The sequence below is a fragment of the Montipora capricornis genome, chromosome 12, assembly GCF_036669925.1.
Source record: "Montipora capricornis isolate CH-2021 chromosome 12, ASM3666992v2, whole genome shotgun sequence".
NCBI classification, from domain to species: domain Eukaryota; kingdom Metazoa; phylum Cnidaria; class Anthozoa; order Scleractinia; family Acroporidae; genus Montipora; species Montipora capricornis.
The window spans coordinates 33664938-33684937 of record NC_090894.1 but is presented as its reverse complement, the minus strand read 5'-3'; the positions used below and the strand labels follow the sequence as shown (position 1 = coordinate 33684937).

At 38.4% G+C, this 20000-nt stretch overlaps 1 protein-coding gene across 1 annotated transcript in view; it reads right to left on the bottom strand.

Moving 5' to 3' along the window:
- Nucleotides 1-20000, bottom strand: part of LOC138026746 (echinoderm microtubule-associated protein-like 6) — a 63083-nt gene that overhangs the window by 13204 nt on the left and 29879 nt on the right. The window contains exons 12-26 of the mRNA XM_068874200.1: nt 16851-17005; nt 16388-16574; nt 14071-14176; nt 13889-13982; nt 13035-13338; nt 11890-12087; nt 11733-11777; nt 8791-8989; nt 7203-7295; nt 5032-5163; nt 4679-4944; nt 3714-4048; nt 3408-3504; nt 2940-3140; nt 674-872 (exon numbers count right to left, since the gene is read on the bottom strand). Coding sequence (XP_068730301.1) covers nt 674-872; nt 2940-3140; nt 3408-3504; nt 3714-4048; nt 4679-4944; nt 5032-5163; nt 7203-7295; nt 8791-8989; nt 11733-11777; nt 11890-12087; nt 13035-13338; nt 13889-13982; nt 14071-14176; nt 16388-16574; nt 16851-17005 — 2611 coding nt within the window. The remainder of the gene's footprint in view (nt 1-673; nt 873-2939; nt 3141-3407; nt 3505-3713; nt 4049-4678; nt 4945-5031; nt 5164-7202; nt 7296-8790; nt 8990-11732; nt 11778-11889; nt 12088-13034; nt 13339-13888; nt 13983-14070; nt 14177-16387; nt 16575-16850; nt 17006-20000) is intronic.

Sequence of the window (20000 nt, the reverse complement as noted above, 5' to 3'; positions counted from 1 at the left end):
GGTGGCTTCGCGTTGCTACCTGGAGATGCTTCAGTGGATTCATGGTTTAGAGAAATTCCTGTTCCACGAACCTGGCGTGTTTATTTAGCGACTGGATTCGATTTTCACGAAAAAAATCGTGCTAGTTTTGGGTCGATCGGAGTCCTTAAGCTGGCTTCTGTCTCCTACCTTGTCACTATACTATGAAGGAAGGTGAACGGGGACCATTTTTCCCGAAACTTCGTGTACGTATTAAAGACAACAACAGCTCACCACATGGTAAGTTTTATCGATTTTTATTTCCAATTTCTAGCAAATTTTCAGACCTAAACTTCGCCTCATATGTTCTCTATATTTTAGTGCCTACGTGACGCACACAGTGAGCCTGGGTTACCTGTGGGTTACCCCCAATTTTCTTTTTGGATACCAAGAGTCCTTACTAAGATCTACTTTCTCCGGATAGTTTTAAACCACGCAAAAATATTCCTGTATTAGTAAGCATCACCGATAGGAAATCTGAGTGTCTCGAGATGCGCAGAACGTATGCGCAATAACAATAGTAGACACCGTCCTTAAATAGGGAAAAATAAATGGGTAAGTACCGAGCAAAAATACTAAGTTCATTCCGGAATGAGGTAACCCGACTCAAGAAATGCCTGCACCCTTAAATATTGAAAAAAAACAGACGGCAAACCTTCAGCCCACTTCCACACTGCAATGCTATGACCAGCATCAATCCCTACAGTGACAAGAAGCTTTCCATTACAGCTGAAGCCCACAGCACACACACCCTTGGTGTGAAATCCTTGAATAACGGATAAAGTCTCTTTCGACATGGCATCCCATACATGCACACAAGGTTCTGCGCCGATCTGACCGGTAGCCACGATGTTCTATATAAAAAAAAGAATGTAACGCTTTGTTCATGCATGACTACAACTTTGGTTAGCCTTTGAAAAGTTTAACATACTTAACTATTGGAGGGTAATGTGAAGTGCTAGTTTTCTACCCATATGAACCATGTGAACGTTAGCCCTACTCATGGAAATGGGGCCCACACATGGACAGAGAAAAACTCTGACTAGAGTGGGAATTGAACCCACGACCTTCGGGTTAGATCACCGCTGCTCGTGCTGATTCCAAATTGCACTCAAAATCATGTGATTACTTATCCTTGTTATTAAATTGACAAAATAACTCGACTCTGATTGGACGATACAATTAGTCCCAAAATTGTGCTCTGTCCTGTACTGTGTATTATACTCCGTACTTACTCCAAATTTTATCGCTACGGCCACAACGCGGGCGAGACCAAAAACTTCAAAAGAAAAACAAAAATGCATGCCCAACGTGGTTTTATCGTTTTTAATGAAAATGACCGCCAAATCTGAAACAAAACGAAAACTTTCGACTGTACACAGAACGAATGAAAGCTTTTTTTCTCAATGAATGCAGTTTAAAGACCTGATTTTTTCCCCTAACAAATCGATTGAGAAAATTACGTTGAGAGTTGTTTTGAATGTTCTCAAATTGTCATCGTCAAAAGAGCTATCCAATTTTCGAGAAATTAATTCCGAATTATATTAAAGATTGTGCGATTTCGTACGCTAATTTTACCATTTATTTGCAGTGCTCATCGTTAACAATGACTTCCTTCGGTTTAAAATTACTTCGACAGTGTATAGACTTCTCTATAACTTTAGTGAAAAGAATAACAAACCGGAGGCATCATTACCTTTGTCGACGACATAGAAAGAGGTCAGCAGAGGTGACTAAAGTTAAGACAACACAATTATTTGCCTTTAACCAAGAGTGTGGAATTAAGGCTTTTATCTGGAGAGAAGGATGCCGCATGCATTGGTGAGAGCACTCGCCTCCCACCAATGTGGCCCGGGTTCGATTCCCAGAATCGGCGTCATATGTGGGTTGAGTTTGTTGGTTCTCTACTCTGCACCGAGAGGTTTTTCTCCAGGTGCTCTGGTTTTCCGTCCCTCTCCTCAAAAACAAACTTACGGTTTGATACGACTTGAGTTGATTGATAAACTGATACCTAAATAAAGTTCATTAGTTAATTTTCTAAGGATAAGGTTGTTTCAGTGAACTCACTGAACGCCATATTACCAAGCTCAGTCAGGTTTGGTGACGAGCAAGAAATACATGAACTATTAACCAACGTATTAATTTCAGGTTTAAAACTTACCTTTACTATTCCTTACGGTTGCTCGTTAAATAACGGCTTCACCACTAATAAACAAAGTTTTGCTTTTTGCCATTGGTTTATTTGTCGCATTAATATATTACAATAATAATAATAACCTTTATTTAAGAGTCAATAGGGATACTGTACAGAGATCAAATCAAATGAAATCATATCAGATCTTATTATATGACTAGTTCCGTGAGCGGGCAAGATGAACCAAATCCCGCACTGTGATTGGCTACCCGAGCGGGCAAGATAGAGCTATACTGCCCGCTCGGGATTTCTCGCTTGGTCCCGCAACATCAAAGATCTTTTTTTTTGGTGTTTTATCCCATATAATAAATCCTTTATTGACCAAGCTGTTCGGTCATGATGGCTGGATATTGGCCTCATTCTTTTTTTGCGCGTTTATGGACCTCGACTTCCTCTCGGTCTATAAACACGCAAAAAAAGAACTTGACCAATATCCAACAATCTTGATCTCCCGCTTGGTCAATAACCCATATATTTTTTGGTTTTTGAGGCTGCATGGGAAAACCGGAATACCCGAAGAAAAACTTCTTGGAGCAGAGTAGAGAGCCAACAAACTCGACAAGCATATGACGCCAAGGCTGGGAATCGCCCTGGTCCACATAGTCATTCGTGAAAAGCAATCACTCTCTCCACTGCGCCATCTTTCAAGGTGAGTGGATAGTAAGATAAACCCAAATAAAAAGACCCACTGAGCCGCAAAGTCTCCTGATGAAGAAAATTGCTTTACCTTAAACTTAGGATGTTGATTGACAGTTAAACAAATGATGTCATCAGTATGTTCAAGGTAGAATGACTGAACTCCATTAGCAGTGCTAAGCACGATCCCAGCTCCAGCAGCATGATACACAATTTCCCCCTCAGGGAGGTAGTGCAGATTATTCCTGGTGTCAAATCCTCGATAGCCATGAATGAAATCCAGCGTAAGTTCCTAAAAAAAGGGCAAATTTAATTACAAGATATCAACTCTAGCTGCGATTTCCGTAGGGTTGAAATCATTTATCATCAACAAAATTTTAAATAGAGGAAATTACACAGCCGTACGGAGATTCAAACTTTCTCTTCGAGTGTTGATTTTTGCGATTTTTATATGTAACCATAGAAACAGCGATCTTTTCACGTGTGAAGATATCATGTTCTCGTGCGAAAGTTCACTTGCTATTTCATGGGTGTTTATATAAGAAAGCAAGTTATTAACCTGGATGGGATGATTTCTTCTCTTTTTTCCCGCTTCTCTTTGTCGATCCAATTGTCTAACTTTAGGTGGGGCTTTGGAGCCGCGGCTAACAGCGGGCCTAACACAAGCAAACAAACAATAGCAAATTTAAGAATTGTACGAGTCTCTAACGGCTAAGGTCATACATTCGACTCCTGCTGGGAATCCATAAATGAAAAGAATCATTCAATTTCCGGGCTTAGAATTCATCATCTCATTGACAATAATAATCATTAACGCCTTTCCTTTCCTTTCCTAACGAAATAAAGGCAGGATAGCTCAAGTTACCTGTGTTCTTCCTCATCTTGTTTCTCTCTGAGATGTGGTTTCACTCCTTTGGTGGTACGCAATGGATTAGCATAAATCTTATCCTCATATGTTAGATTTTTTTCCTTCTCCACATCACTGTCATAACCTCCTTCTTCCTCAGAATCTGTGTCCGAGTCATCGCTGTCTCCACCGACATCGTCTAATCTCTGGCCCTGTGCTCGAGCATGTGACCAAACCATGACTGACGTGTCGGCCCCGCCCACTGAGATTAAGCGGCTGTCATCGTTTGTCCAGCGGACATTTGTGACATGCGCAGAATGGCCGACGTACTTCTTGAATTTGGCATTCTTGCCCTGAAAAATAAAAATATAAGAAAGTTGAAAAAAGGTAAATAACAAGTTCTTAAGCTGCTGTTTCAACTTGAAACTTAATTTTGGTTCTGATGTCTTGAATTGTATAAATATTATTATTATTATTATTATTATTATTATTATTATTATTATTATTATTATTATTATTATTATTATTATTATTATTATTATTAACCTTTAAGCTGACAGCGGCATAACACGTGATCGCTAAAAACAACCGGGCCCGTGGAATAGAAAATTAGGGTGTTTGATCGTGTGGGCCCCGGTGAGAATATTGTTTTTATCGCCACTGTGATCGCTTTCAAAGCAGTTATACGTTTCCTGAAACTTGTCTGGCAACGGAAGTTCAACAATGTTTCATGAAACCGACCATGCTACAAGGTGCAACGCGTGCTGAAACTTGTTTCACAATGCCGTTGCACAGAAGTTTCAGCTAAACGTTTCAACGTGTAACAGCGGCTTTACAAATACACTTTGAATTGTGTCGCGGGTCAGGTTGTCCTGTCTGTTTATCAATCTTTCCGCAACAAACGAGTTTGTACGTCCTCTCGATTCACTGTTGCATGGTATTCCTAGAATAGAAAAAAAAACAGATGTATTCCATTTATTTACCTTGACAGGGAACTCGAAGACCTTCACAAATCCAAAATCATCTCCAGTCGCTAGAAGAGTCTTATCCTTGGTTAAATCAACGCTATTTACATCTGTGATATCCGAGTGTGGGGGCCAGATCCCGGTGCAGTCTTCACCCAACACAGCTGTCCAAGTGAACCACTCAATCTCTTTTGCTTTATTTGTTCCTATAGCCTGACGTGTACCCCGAGGTGCTTCAAAAAATAAACGCTCTTTGGCACCAGAATTTGTTTGAAGAAGCTTTCCTAACAAAAAGATAGAATACATTTTAACACTGTACTGACAACGTACGAATCAGACAAAGAAAGAATGGCAAAATCGTAAGTTCGAACCTTTCGAATCCCAGTCCACGTGAGTCACGTAGCTCGAACTTCCTTTACAGATTCCAACTCTTTTACTACTCAGCACATTGTAGATGTCCACGAAATTGTCATGTGATGCTACGGCCAGATATTTACCTTGACCTGTCAAAAGAGTAATCCAATAATTCGTCAGGAATGTGTTGCTGGGATTCCATTAAACGAAAAGTCAGCACAGCTACCTCAACCGATCGATCTGCTCAAATCGCTTGTCTATGAATTAGACCATCTGGATTCCTGTACCTACGTCACGATTTATAACTTCATTTGAAGAACAATTAGGCTGCACATGCGCGTAATGTCTTATCAGGGGCACCCAACGTCAATCTTCGGAAAATATCTGTTCAGAATTTTCGGAACATTTGTTTTAAAATTCCTTGCTTGCTTGCCTGTCCTAGGATTTTCGAACATCTAAAACATGGTAAAATTTCCCATTTTTAAGGGATTTTTGCCCTAAAAAGGTCACCAAGAATTTTCGGGAACCTTTTTTCTGGCTGAAATTTTCGAAAAGGTAAGTTTTGATCCCTATAATTTTCGGATCACTAGACTTTCAGGTAGGGAATCCGAACACATGAAAACTTTATAGGGGATAAAAATATGCATATATCTACCGTTGAAATACTATGTTTAAAGTGCCCCTGTGACCAAAAAATCAATTCATATTTTTCTTTGGATTTCAAAACTATGTTACCGTCTGAGGTCCAATCGGTCAGTTTTGAACGTGAGTAATGGCGGACCGTGAAATCCAAAACTTACACTCAAAGTAAACGGCCTTTGGATAAAAACCAAAGCTCAAAATTTTGCCAGTCAGGTGTTAAGCAAACACACTTTCAAAATCTGAAGGAAAAAGGAAGTGGTTTTTTTGATCACAGGGGCACTTTAAGTGGTTTTGAACTATATTCTCGTTGGGTGCCCCTGTCTTTTTGCCTCAAAAAAACTTTTCAGAGGAGGCAGCCCAAGTAGGAGTCGAGATCGGTATCTTCTCATTCAGAGGCAATCCCGATGACCACTAAACCATAGACGACTACGCGACAGATCAACGGAAAAATATGTATTAAATAATTGTGTGCATCACCAATGCAATATCTGGTCATTGTATGACTCGGTAACACATCTTACCGGGCTAATTTCTCCGGTATCGTTAAGAAAAAGCATGAAATATTTTAAATACCATCGTAGAAACCTGTAAAGCATCTCTTTACTGGTTTTGATTGGAGTCAATGCCATTAACAACAGTTTGAAATTGGAATAACTATTCTATGATCACACTTAACCATATGGTAGGGTTATGGAATGTGGACTTTTGGACTTTGAACTACGGAATTGAACTGGATATTGACAAAGATATTGTAACAAAAAAAAAAACACTGAAATACTGTGAACTTTAAAGAAAATTCGCTGAAATTCTTTCGAACAACGTGTTGGGTACCCGTAGCCTCTTGTTTATCGAAAAGAACCGAGTAAAGACTATTGTAAGTTTTAAAGGAAACCTCCACTAAAACAAGGATACAACTTCAAAATATTTAACATAATGTTTACAATCAAAATTGTTCAAACGTTTTCCAATGGAATCCTTTGTATCCGAAATACATGAATTTCAAAAACGCTTGTTTTGGTTTTCAAATTTCTTGGGCGCCGCCATCTTGAATAATTGTGACGTGTTATGGTCGCTCTTTTATATTTGCACAAAGAGCTTTTGTTTTAAAACAATAGGGCAACCATGACACGTCACAATTATTCAAGATGGCGGCGCCCGGGAAATTTGAAAACCAAAACAACCGTTTTTAAAATTTAATTATTTCGGATACAAACGCTCCCATTGGAAAACGTTCGAACAATTTTGATTGTGAGCATTATGTTAACTATTTTAAAGATATATTCCTGTTTTAGTGGAGCTCCCTTTAAGCTTCTTTTCTTATTAGAGGCACCACTATCAAGAAGGATATAACCTATTGCAAAAAATGAACCAACGTGGAAGGAAATTTGAGCATTTTTATCAATAAATTAAGAACTCGCGGGTCTTTCAAAGTGTATCATTTTAATATCATCTGCCTAAGATGATGAAATATTCAATTGTAAATGATAAAACTAAAAGCTAGGGGCACTTTAAAGTTTTAAAATATTCCCTGATATAATTGGCATACCAGGTGAAAACTTTATGTCCGAGATTTCTTCCTTCCTGTGATGGAATCCAATGATGTCATCCAAAGTGGTGGAATCAACAACTTGAAAACTACCTGTACAGGGAAGAGCAAAGATATGGGGATGAGGTGGTAAGCATATGTTTTGTGCTAACCCGAAAAGTATGGTGAAAAAAGAATGTGGAGAGAACTGCAATTTACTATCATGATTTGCTACCAATTGAAATATAGTGTACATCTAGTTTGGTCCCAAGATGAAGTTGTTTTAGAAAGCACTGATTCATCTCAAGGGCCTGGACAAGACGAGACAAAACGCTTATGTCCCGGACTTAAGGGGAACTTTCTTGGTCTTTTCTCGCTTCCACTGATCTAATTTGATAAAGTCATATTGAAAACTGGTTGCTTTTAGGCGGAAACTTTCCTTCCAGTTCCTAAAAGGGTCCACCCTCAACCAGTCTTCATTGCGGGCATACAGACGTCTGGCGGTTATTTTCGCCGCTTACATCGAAAATTGCAGTCCGGTCTGACCTGGAGATTTGTCCATCACAAAAAAAAGCTTTTAAATTTCCAGGGTCTGAGACGTCAAGAGGAGTGAGCGAATAAAGGAAGTACTTTCAAAATACTCAGGTGGTAAAAAATTGCAGCAAAAGCCAACAAACCGCAACACATTCACATGGCAAACGAGTTCCTACTTACAGTACGGTTTTCACGACATCGCGAACAGCCAAATCATCTTGCTGTGCGGTGGCATTTCGTAATCTTCCATATTCGACTCTTTGGTAACAGGGAGTTTAAGAAACCACGACGGCTACGGCGACGAAAACGCCAGTTCAAACTAATACTTCGAGATATCCTAAGTGTTTCCACCTTGTTTATGTTGTACAACATGGGCAAAGTATGTTGTAACCACATTGGTAAGTACGGATTTGAAGCAAAGAGAGAGAAGGAAAGATTCAGTTATTTGTCAACGTTGCCGTCACAATCTAGCCTGCGAACGCAGTCGTATTTCCGGCGGTCGTAATACGTCTACGTTCGCAGGCTATCAAAACCCGATAATTGGTCACTTTACGTTGTTGTTTTAATGAGTAAGGAGAGAAATGAGTGCCGCACGATCATTTTTTCCTCTTTTAACCAATAATATTACTGCTTTTTGGCAGTGTCGTTGCCGTAGGCGAACCATACGGCACATGATCGAATTACCCATCTTGAGCCTCTGCTCACTATAAAACTCCCAGCAATATTGGTGACGGCGATTAGTTTCGGCGCAATACGATTGAACTTTCAATTTTGTGCACGTGTGATCGATTGAACCTTACAGTTAGTGCACAATAAATTGCCCCTATTGAAAACAACACCTACCCCCAAAAGACGCTGGTTGATAGAGACCCTTCGAGGGCGCTTATACTCAACCAGTCCAGCGGTCCTCCTTTAAACATGTTGGGATTCTCAACTACACTATATTTTGTTCATTTAAATTCTGGATGGACCAGTTTTTTTATAGCCCTTCCTCGCTGCCTTTTTATATACGTCCATTCCCTTAGTCATTCGGTTATTTACGTTGCGCAGTTGCTGTAACTTGAGTGCATCCTACCATCTTTAAATCCAATTGCCAATGCTCTCCCATCAGGAGAAAATGCGATGCTTCGAGCAGGTCTCTTAAGTTTTCGAACGTTCTTCATTCTGTGATCAGCAAGGTTCCACACTCTGACAGTCATGTCATCACTAACAGTCGCACAGACTTCGTCTGACGGATGAGATGCCAGACCCCATAATTCGCCTTCCAGATGGCCCTGAAAAATAACAGTAGAAATGAGACGCTCATATTATCATATAAGCCTCAATAAATACGAGATACACCTAAAACCTTGGAACTATCAAAGGGAATCTCTCCACTCCAACAAAAAATAACTTTAAACTACAAGAAATACAGTGTAGTGTCTACATTTTTTCAAAGAAAGCGTTTGTATCTGAAAAAACAAAAAAAAGAACTTCGGAATCTCTTATTTTTGTTTTCAAATTCCCTGGGCGCCGCCTTCTTGAATAACATTAATATTGGGGAGCTTAAGCACGCGACGTTTTTAAGCCACGGAGGGCAACCGGAAATGACTATCACATGTACATGGCTTAGTATCTTTTCTCTATTAGCGACGATTAGTTTAAAACTCATGCGGATAGTTCACTTCCGGATGCCTTACGTTGCTCAAAAACGTTGCGTGCTTAAGCTCCAGTTGTAACGTGGGTCTGACGTGTTACGGCTGCCCTGTTGTTATCACACCAAAGCTCTTCGTGTCAGCACAGGCAGAACGGTAACCGTGATGTATCAAAATTGTTCAAGATGGAGGCTTCCAGAAAATAAGCGATTCTTAAACTTTAGATTTTTTTCTTAGTTTTTTTAAAACATTTTTTCAACAGATTTAAAACACTACGCCGATTTACTGGAGGGTAGGTGACGCAGAGGCAGAAAGAGAGGAGGAGCGCTCTCGTCAGCAGCCAGGTACGCACCAGTCACCATGGCAGCCGAACCACAGTCCACCTCCCACGACACCCGTCAACACATCACTGAGACAAATGTGTGGAATGTATACTTACCCTAAAACATGGGGGGAGGGGGGGAGGGGAGGGAGGGAGGGAAAGGCAAGCGAGTAGGCAACAAGGTGACTTAAGCCAAAGTACATGGAAATGCCTCTGCAAACCTCTCAAATATTTCAGGAGAAACCGCTGCATTGGCTTGGTTTTAACATTTGGCCTCATTTCATGTGAGTTGTTATTCTTTTCTAGAAGTCTAAAAACCTATAAAGTCCTCCTATCCATAACAACGCTCCGCTTTGTCTCTTTAGGTCATCCAATCGCATGATAGTGACGATTGCTTAAAACATGTTTTGACACTAGAAAACAACTTGGTTGACAGAAAAAACTGCCAACATGACATTTTAACTGAAAAATAGGCACGCATTGCGTAGGTGTGGTAGTGCAGTAACTTGACACAGCGCTCTATTACGTAACTGTCAACTGAGCGGAGTTTTGTTTTCCAGAAGATTCAAGTTGTGTTTGCGTACAATGTAGCTCTAATAGTACACAATATTGTTTTTGTCTCGTAAATCATTATAGTGCTATGGTAGATGTCTTAGGTAAATAGCCCCCGAGAAGACATGTAGTTACAAGTAAAATACTAAACCCAGAACGATTGAAGAAAATAGAGGCGAATCGAGAATGTTGGGTTCAAGGCAGACATTAAGTTTGCTTCAACGTCTTTTTCACAGGAAGTTTATGCGTGTACTCTGCGCGTCTGACAGCTTTCCACGACAAAAGTTCACTGAAGTTTTTTATCTGACCGGCAGGGGTTAGTACCTGGATGGGGTACCTCAAAATATACGACTTTCTGTAAGAAACAGGACCGAAAATTCTATTTTAACGCTCAAAAATGCGAATTAAGTAAGGTACAGATTTTGCTAGCCTGCTTTCTGCAAAACAAATATTGATGCAAAAGTGAAAAAATATTAATACAAAGTTTTTAGGAAGAGGAGAAGGGCGTTTTTTGGAAGCGTCGATCGAGAATAAAAACAATTGCCATCAGCAAACAAAATTTGCAATATGAAAACAATATAAATTTGTGTCGCGAAGATAAAAAGTTACCATCAGCGAAAAACATTTTGGGACAATTTTGCAATGTTCAATTTTTGCTATTGTGCTTTTGGCTGCACGAATAAATCGCAAAATCAAAATCTACATCGATTTCAGCGGCCGCCAGTGATCAAGTTAACTTGAGTGTTTCTACCAACTCAAGAAACAAAGTACAAATCTGTGACAAAATGACGGGAAGACAACGGTTTTTGTTTTTGTTAGTTTGCTTTTTTTCTTTCAAGTGTTATAAAGTTCGACAAGAAATGTGCGAATTCAACACAAAGATCACAATCGTCTAAAACTCTCGAGGTTGACCATTGTTTCTGCAAAGTCAAAAACTCACTCTCCTGGACGAGGTTATTTATCACCAGTTAATTCCATCGTTTTGGAAATAGAAGCTGTTTTGTTGGTCATCAGCGTCACAAATTCTTGGCGATTTTGGGCTCATTTTTTAAGATTCAAGCAAGCTTCCAACAGACCTGTTTATTTTCGTAATTTATGCACGCGCTGGCGGGCCCATTTGCCCCCACGGATTTACACTCACTCACTCACTCACTCACTAGTGGAAAGTGCAAAAAGCACGTCAGCAAAAACCAATGACATCATTATTCTTTGGATCACTGACAAATTCGAGCAATGCGTTCATTTTAGGTATACATAGTAGTGCAATTATATAAGCTGATAAAAATAAAATCGCTTCCTTGAACTTCAATAAAACTTTAAAGGCTTATTCAGAGTTCATTTGAATATGAATTGCAATGAAAATCATAGGCAACCATGAAGTATCTTCATTGAGTAACTCGCTATTAATCACTACTAATTGTGGATTGTAATTAAAAACGCAGGGAAGTTTAAAGGAATGTCGACTTTTCTCACTTCGAAAACTCTTCAGCAGAGAGTAAAGAAAAATACCTGTACTAGAACAGTTATGGGTCCACTCTTGTCAATCTCCATGATCTGAAATTTTAACCAAAGGAAAAAAAAAGAAAAAAGAAACAGTAATTGACTCTTAAAACGAATCAAATGTTGACCATGACTTTTAAACATTTTTTTTTACAATGATTTATACCTCTCCATTTTTGGTTCCCACTAATATCTTGCCCTGTCCAAGAGTTATTGCTCGAATCGCAGGAGCATCTGCCATCAGGATAGAAGTTGGTGGACCAGGACTTAGACTTGTGCGCGTCACTTTGTAGTTCTTTAAACAACGAGAGAAGTTCTCATCCCAGAGTGCAACAACGCCATCTTTGCCTCCAGTCACAAATCCCTTGAAATAAGCAGAAAAGCGCTGGTAATTAATCAAGTGTAGAGTGGCCCTGGGAGTGAAAAAGGACGATCGCCGTAACTTATAGTGCACATGTAGTTAACAATGCGATCTTATGTAAGTTGTAAAATCATAGCTCTTTGAAAACTGCAGTCGATGCTTTCTATGTCTACTTGGTGGGGCTGAACGAGAGTTGTAAAAGTGGGGATTACGCAAAAAAAAAAAATAATAAATCTGCATAGGCATTGTTTTCGACTTCTCTTGGGCCATTTTCATGTGTCAGGAGAAATTGCAAACAGTGGTTATGCAAAAGTTTTGGCGGGTAATAAAGGTGTATTATGGGATTGTGCAAGTAGTGAATTAATTCACTCACTGTTTTGTGATTCACAATTTGATCATGTTGTGGATGTTTGAAACTTATGCAAGCATAAAGGTGATGTTACACGAGTCGATTTTTAATCCACGTTACACGAGACAACTCTTAACGGAACTTTGTTGCGGCAACCATATGTTACACGAGACGATTTTCAATGCAACATTGTTCGCAACATTCGAGCCCAGGCTCCTTCTCGACTAATCCTAGGCGACAAATATGGCGGACACTGTTGACGTGACTATCGAAGTGAGTTGTTTCGATTCTCCGTGGTGCATTCTGGGACGACCTTGCATTAAAAGTCAACGACGGAGGTGTTACAAGCATCAACTCCAACAAAATTCGGGCAACAATGTTGCAGGTTTTTGAAAGCGATTCAAAAACGTGCAACATGTTGCCGCAACAAAATCTTTTGTTACAATCGGCGTTAACAAACGGTTCGTGTAACATCACCAGGTAAATATGTGCAAGAGTGTATATTTCAAAATTCCCTTTTTTTTTTTAATCAACAACTCGCAACTGCAAGGAATATAACTGCAACATTGTCAACGAGGGGCAAAATACACAATTTGATTACCTTTTCTAAAACTTGCATTGCAAACACGGGGCCTTCATGCGCTTGTATTGCACTTTGCAAAGTGTTCCCTTGCCAACAATACACCTTGCCACTGGCACCTCCAGAGAAAACAACATCAGCGACTTTGCCATAGGTTGCACACATCATTGTTTCATTTTTTCCATGATCACCAAATGTGCCCCTCTTGGAGGTGAAACCCCCACCTGTCTGTGTCCAAAATTTGATGTGTTTCATGCCAGCAGTCACAAGGCGCTCGGCGTTATGTGGATCCCACTTGACAACAAATATCTTGTCTTTGTGACCCCTGAGAGGATCAAAATTTACATTTCTCATGCAATTATAAATAAAAGACTTAATTCCGCTGGAGTTCTAGTAGCTCAATGCGAAGAGTATCTTTCTAATGTTACGGCCCGAGGTTACAGGTTCGAATCCTACCTACAATAAGTGCCAAGGGTTGAGACACTTTCCCTTTTAAGGACTTTCGGACAAATCCCTCCCCCAAAGTCTTTCCATCTAACCCCCTCCCCCCCAAACAATGTTGTTTTCTTATTGCCAACTCGAGGGGGAAGAGGGAGGAGTGCAAGTTGAAAATGTAACGTTGAGGTGATTTTTTCCACATTGTTGTCTTCCCAGTTTAGTGTCTCAACTACCTTTATCAGTTATTGTAGGACTCTGATTCTTCAGCTGTCATTTCACCCATCGCCAAGGATTAAGGCATAAGCCACAGATCAAATAAGATGTGGAGCCTTTTCCTTTTTGTTGAAACAATTTATATGTAACACTAGTGGAACAATAGTTTATACAATGTAGCAATACACTTTTTTTTTAAACCCACCTGCTCCTTTCCAACTGACCTGGTAGTAGCTAGTTTTTCTCCTTTTCTCCAATCCCACACAACAATGACATGGTTGTCATCAAGTCCTACACTGGCTAACTTCTTTCCATCACCTAAGGTCAGAGAAGACTTTCAAAAACGTGCGACAAATTAAATCTTGCTTCTAAGTCAGGAAACGTTATCAAAAAATGGCTCGATTACCTGAAAAGTCCACCGAGCAAACACCCCTTTCATGTTGTCCTTTGAGAATGGCTAATGTTTCCATTTTTACAGCATCCCATACATGAATGGCAGGATCCCGACCAACCTTCAGGATAACACCAACATTGACATGAGAAGTAATATTCTAATGTAACACTGGTTCAATTCATTGTCATGATAATTAATGCCGAGATCACGGTCACTATAATAACAAGTGATGTTCAGCATAATAGGTTTTTAACTTTTCCAAAAAATAACGACAAAAAAATTCTTTGAAGGGAATCTCCACTTCAGCAAACAAAATAACTTTAAATCACAGGAAATAACTGTTACATTCAAGTCAATCTAAAGTATTTCCAAAGAAAGCGTTTGCATCTCAAAGAATAATTTTTAGAATCGCCTATTTCGTTTTCAAATTTCGCGGACGCAGCCATCTTGAATAATTGTGACGTGTAACGGTTGCCCCATTGCTATTAGACAAAAGCTCTTTGTGTCAGAACAATAGGGCAATCGCAACACGTCACATTATTCAAGATGGCGGCGCCCGCGAATTTTGAAAGTGAAAATATGCGATGTTAAAATTTACGATTCTGATATAAACACTTTTTTAAAACAAGTTTCGAACAAATTTGTTTGTGAACATAATTTCCTTTGGTTTAAACTTATTCAGTGGTAAGAGTGGTGAATAACATTTGTCTTTCATGTCCTTGTACAAGTAACTTAAAATCCCTTTGCATGTTCAAGTTCAATATTTCTGAAAGCACCAGCAAAGGTATGAGCTACTTAGGGAGGTCTGGGGGCAAGGCCCCTAGGAAAATTTTAAAATAGGAAACTCAGAAACGCTACTTCCGGTGCTTCTGGAACTCAAGAATCAGTTTCCAAGAAACGCTGGAGTTCACTCAAATTCTCTTTTAAAAGTAAGGTTACAAAAAAATGTAATAATAAAAAATAAAATAAACCCCTCAAATATTGGCATCAGAGTACCGGACACGGAATGGGAAACCACTGGACGAAACGTCCAGCCTCCGGCCTCAAACGAAGCCCCTGGAGGTTTGATCCTTCCTAAAAGTCGTTCAGTTAGGAACAAAAATGAGCTTGAGATGGACATCGTTAACCCCGGTAGACGAAAATGAAGAGATGGCACTTTTTTTTCAAAATTAAAAATCCGAGAGCATCCGAACTACTAATTGGAAGGCCGTAGGTTCGATTCCTGCAAAGGAGTACTCGGATTTTTTCCGAGTATTCCCGAGTCACCATTGAAAAAATACCATCTCTTCAAAATGAACTTAACTGGAAATAGAGCTCATCCTCGCGGTAATCAGAGCTATACGTTCTTCCTAGATTGACCTTATCTAAAAGAAGCTTGGTTTCATTTTTATCCCTTTAGAAACAAAAGGTCCTTTTTCCTGTGTTCCTATTTTCTTTCTACGAATGAAATGATATATATATATATATTTTTATTATATATATATATATATTATTATATATATATATATATTTTTTTTTTTTTTTTTTTTGAATGAAATGATATATGAAAGGAATCATATATTGAACTGCAGATATGAAATCAAGTGAAGATGTGATCCTTGGAGTTATGAAAGCAATTTTGGCAATTGCGTCGTGAAGCTTGAAAAATTCATTCATTGATTCCTTTCATATATCATTTCATTCGTTGATTCATTCATTTCGGGAACATTAGAACCCACAAATGACCAGCTTCCAACGTCAGTGGCTTCATAGCTCAGTTGGTTAGAGTGTCGCACCAGTATCGCGAGGTCACGGGTTCAAACCCCGTTGAAGTCCTGGATTTTTCAGGCTTCTCTACGCAATTGCCAAAATTGCGTTCATAACTGCGAGGTTCATAGCTTCTCTTGATTATTTTGTTTCTGTCTACTTTTACAAAAAAGAGAATAATTGTTCTTGAACGAACATTTCCCTAAACTCAATAAAGAATTCTTTATTTGTCTTGTCTTAAGAATAAGTCACAGAATAGACACTTTTGGGACATTTCACAGATTCACAGTTCCAATTTAGACTTTCCTACTTTCACAAACTGTTTTACGCATCAAACCATCTGATAGATTTTTTTTTTCTTTTTTCCTGTTTATTTATTTATTTATTTATTTATTTATTTACACCGTTACATCGCATTTCCAAAAAAGAAAGATACAATTTGAACCTAGCAGTAAGAATCATAACTGGAAACATTTGAGAGAAGGTTATGATCAATTACTTGGAAATTCGTATAATTTAATAATAAATTAATAAACAAATAAATTAATTAACAGTTAAATCAATAAATACAAAATTCTAATACCTGTCCTGTGGCAACCACATCTTTTACTGGATGGATACACAAACAAAGGATGTCATCTGTATGTGCATTGTAAAATCTCTGCTTGTGATGTTCACGATCATACGCAATCCCAAGAGCAGCCACATGGTACACTATCTCTCCACTTTGAGTGTAGAAGAGATTGCTTCTACAATCATATCCTCGGTAACTTGAAACAAAAAACAATGAAAGTTAATTACCACATATCAACTGAAACTCCCAGCAGATCCTAAATTTCTATTTTTTTTCTATCTCAGGCAAGTTCTGTTTACTGCCAGTCCTCTATATAATATCAATTGGAATGACAATCTAAACACATTAATTAATAACTCATCAAATATAACAAAAAGCCCTCTTGTGAGACAACTCAATAGCCACAGCCACATTAATTTCAAACTACCACACTATCTTTATAAGCTTTTATGTATTTGCTTAGCATCCTTACCCAAACACAAACTCCAATTTCAATCCCTGACTGGGAGGTTTTTGTCGTGGGACATTATCTTCCTTTTGTTGTTCACCTTTTGACAGTTTCATTCTCTCCTTTAGCGCTGGTAAATCTTCACGATATAAGGTCCTTCCATAGTTAATCTGACGCTCCTATAGAGAGTAGAAGCAACAGTTTGGCTAAAAGTTCTGTCAATAATTTTGTTTAACCCATTGATTACTGGTAAGCAGGCTTGCCGCGCATTAGGTATAAGGGTTGCCTGGCCTTTTTTCGTGGTATAGCAATGGTAAGCCAGGGTTAAAAATAAACCATATGCGCAGTAAATGTACACAAAGGACTGAGGTTTAGAATTAAGCTCACCAAGAAGAAGAAACAGTGAACTTCCAGATGATGTAAAAATACTGTTAAAAAGTGATTGAAAACACATCCTAAGGCTCAACTGAAAACGTAAAGGTAGATTTTTCTAAGCAGTGCGCATTAATAATAATAATAATAATAATAATAATAATAATAATAATAATAAATAAGTTAATTAGGGAGGTCCTCTATCTACAGAACTACAATTTACTGTGTGGAATGAGAACTACGGCGTAAAATAAAACAAAAAATTACAAAGATAAAAATTAGAAGAATAAATATATGTACTAGAATATAGTCATTACAGAATATATAAATTACAAATATATTAATTACAAATGATTCCGGCCACATATTTTTTAAACTTTTCTAGGCTATAGTCTCTAGCGTCCACACCGTTCCAAGCTGTTACTCCCCTGTACAGGAAAGACCTTTGTCCTGTCTTAGAAGATAGCTTAGGTATAAACAGGTTTCCACTTGCGGCAGATCTTGTGTTAATTTGATGTTTATCTTTAACATACTCAAACCTATTATGTAAATAATTAGGGCTAGATTTATTAATGGTTTTATACATCATTATGGAAGCAAAATAATCTACACGTTGATTTATGGTCATCCAGTTTAATTTGGAGAACAGCTCAGACGATGGAACATCCTGGGGACGCTTAATATTAAGAATGATTCTTGCCGCATATTTCTGTAATCTGAGGATCCGGTCTAAGTTGTACTGTGATGTCCCGCCCAGATAACACATGCATAATTAATAGTAGGTTGGATTAAGGACTTGTAAAACGACTGCCTCACGCATTGAGGTAAATAGACTTCGTCAGTGTGTGAATTCCAAGTCAGCTGTTCATCCAGTGCGAGAACAAGAAGTTTGTGACTATCTTCACTTTTTATCGCTGTTCCATTATGAGTGATCTGGATTCTTTGACCTTGCAAACGTGCCAATTTGGGTCTAGTGGAGATAACCATGGATTCCGTTTTTGCAACATTCAAAGCCATTCCATGGTTTTCTATCCATGATGAAATGGGTTTTAAACAATTTGCCAACTGCTGATTCACATATTCTAAAGTTCTGCCAGCAACTAAAATTGTCGAATCATCCGCGAACATCTTTAATTTCTGGGGGTCATCGATTTCAAAAGATAAGTCATTCATAGACGTGATAAAGAGAAGGGGACCCAAAATGCTCCCTTGTGGGACACCAACGTGAAGCAATCAAGAAAGTTGTTTTTGGCTAATTAACAAAGCGCTTGAAAAAATACATATTACAACTCAAAATATGCATTGTGAAGTTTACAGTCAAATCGTGGGAAATTAATTTATGCCAATCGCCTTGTTTTCTTGCAGGTATAAGCGCAAAAATAATGCACCAAACACCGCTGCCGAAACAAAATTTCACCTAGAGTTTTCTGCTTTTCGAAATGCACACAACCTCAAAATTAATAACTTGGTTGCTACAGGCAATCCAGTCAGAAAACAAGTTGAGTTTCTCCGTTTTATTCTTTTAATTGTTTTCGGTGTAGGGAAATGGAAACCTGTCACTACCCTGCTAAGTGTTGTCTTTGTGCCAAGAGTCTTCTGCGCGTATCTTTGGTAGGTTTCAAGGGGTAGTAGAAATGCGTAGATTTTATCCAGTGGACACAGTAGAATATTTAATAAACCAACAATGGCATCGAAAAATCATTGTAACGCAAATAGCGTTTTAATGGTCCTTAAAATATACCCTTATGGAGCTCAAGAATGGAACGTCAATTGGATAAACAAGAGAGGCGATGAAAAATAAATATATAGAATCTTAAAAGCGACAAGTAATGGACTTCATGGAGCCGTATCAAGGTGAGCTGTATTCCATTAATATTTTACTGTGATGTTATGTACAAGACAGAAACCAAATCGAAAATTTTCTGATAGTTTTTTCTGGTTGAATAAGGAGAGAGAGGGAATCGAACACCTTGAGTGGATCTGTGATCTCTGTTGTCTGGCTATTTACATTTATTTCTAATCAACTCTACACAGTGTTCAGGCACAAAAATAACAATTGGAAATTTGACTAATTCTTATTAGTCAAGGATTATTTGAAAGAAAGATTGTTGTCTATGTTCTGCTTCATTATTAAAGGAAAAGGTTCTTCAGAAAAGGGTTTGATCCTGAACTCCGGTCAGAAATTAATTTTGTTTTGACACGGATTGAGTTTCTTGTTTTCACGCACGCAATGAAATAGGAAGGGTTTTTTTTTTTTGCATCTAATAGCAAATATGTTGTTTGTTTCAATAAAAATTTTCGCTGGAAAAGGTTTTTGTGAGATTTTTCAGCCTTCGTGGATTTATTGTGTTGTGTAATATTCAAGGTTAACTAATTTGCGTAAGTGGGTTGAAATTTGATACGCGAGCACTTTTTATAAACAGACAGGACTTTTTAGCCGTGTTCTTTCTCGACTGGCAAATCATTACATGTAATGGGTAGCAACGGTTTCTAACGTCAGAAAAAGATATATTTTGTCACTACAGTGTAAAATGAAGTTTATTTGGAAAGCCAACAATAATTCTTTAGGTTCCTGGCTAATTAACAATTATTCTTTGAAATCGAAGTGAATAGTGGTAGAATATTTACCAAGCCACAAAGCGGCAAGGTAAATATTCTGCCACTTTTCACCAAGATTGAAAAGAATAATTGTTTTAGTATATACTCACGAAGTGATCTCAACAATAATTGCAGAAAAAACCATCCAAAGTCGATTTAATTGGCATCTCAATTCATGCGTGGAAAACGTGCAAGCGGCAAAAA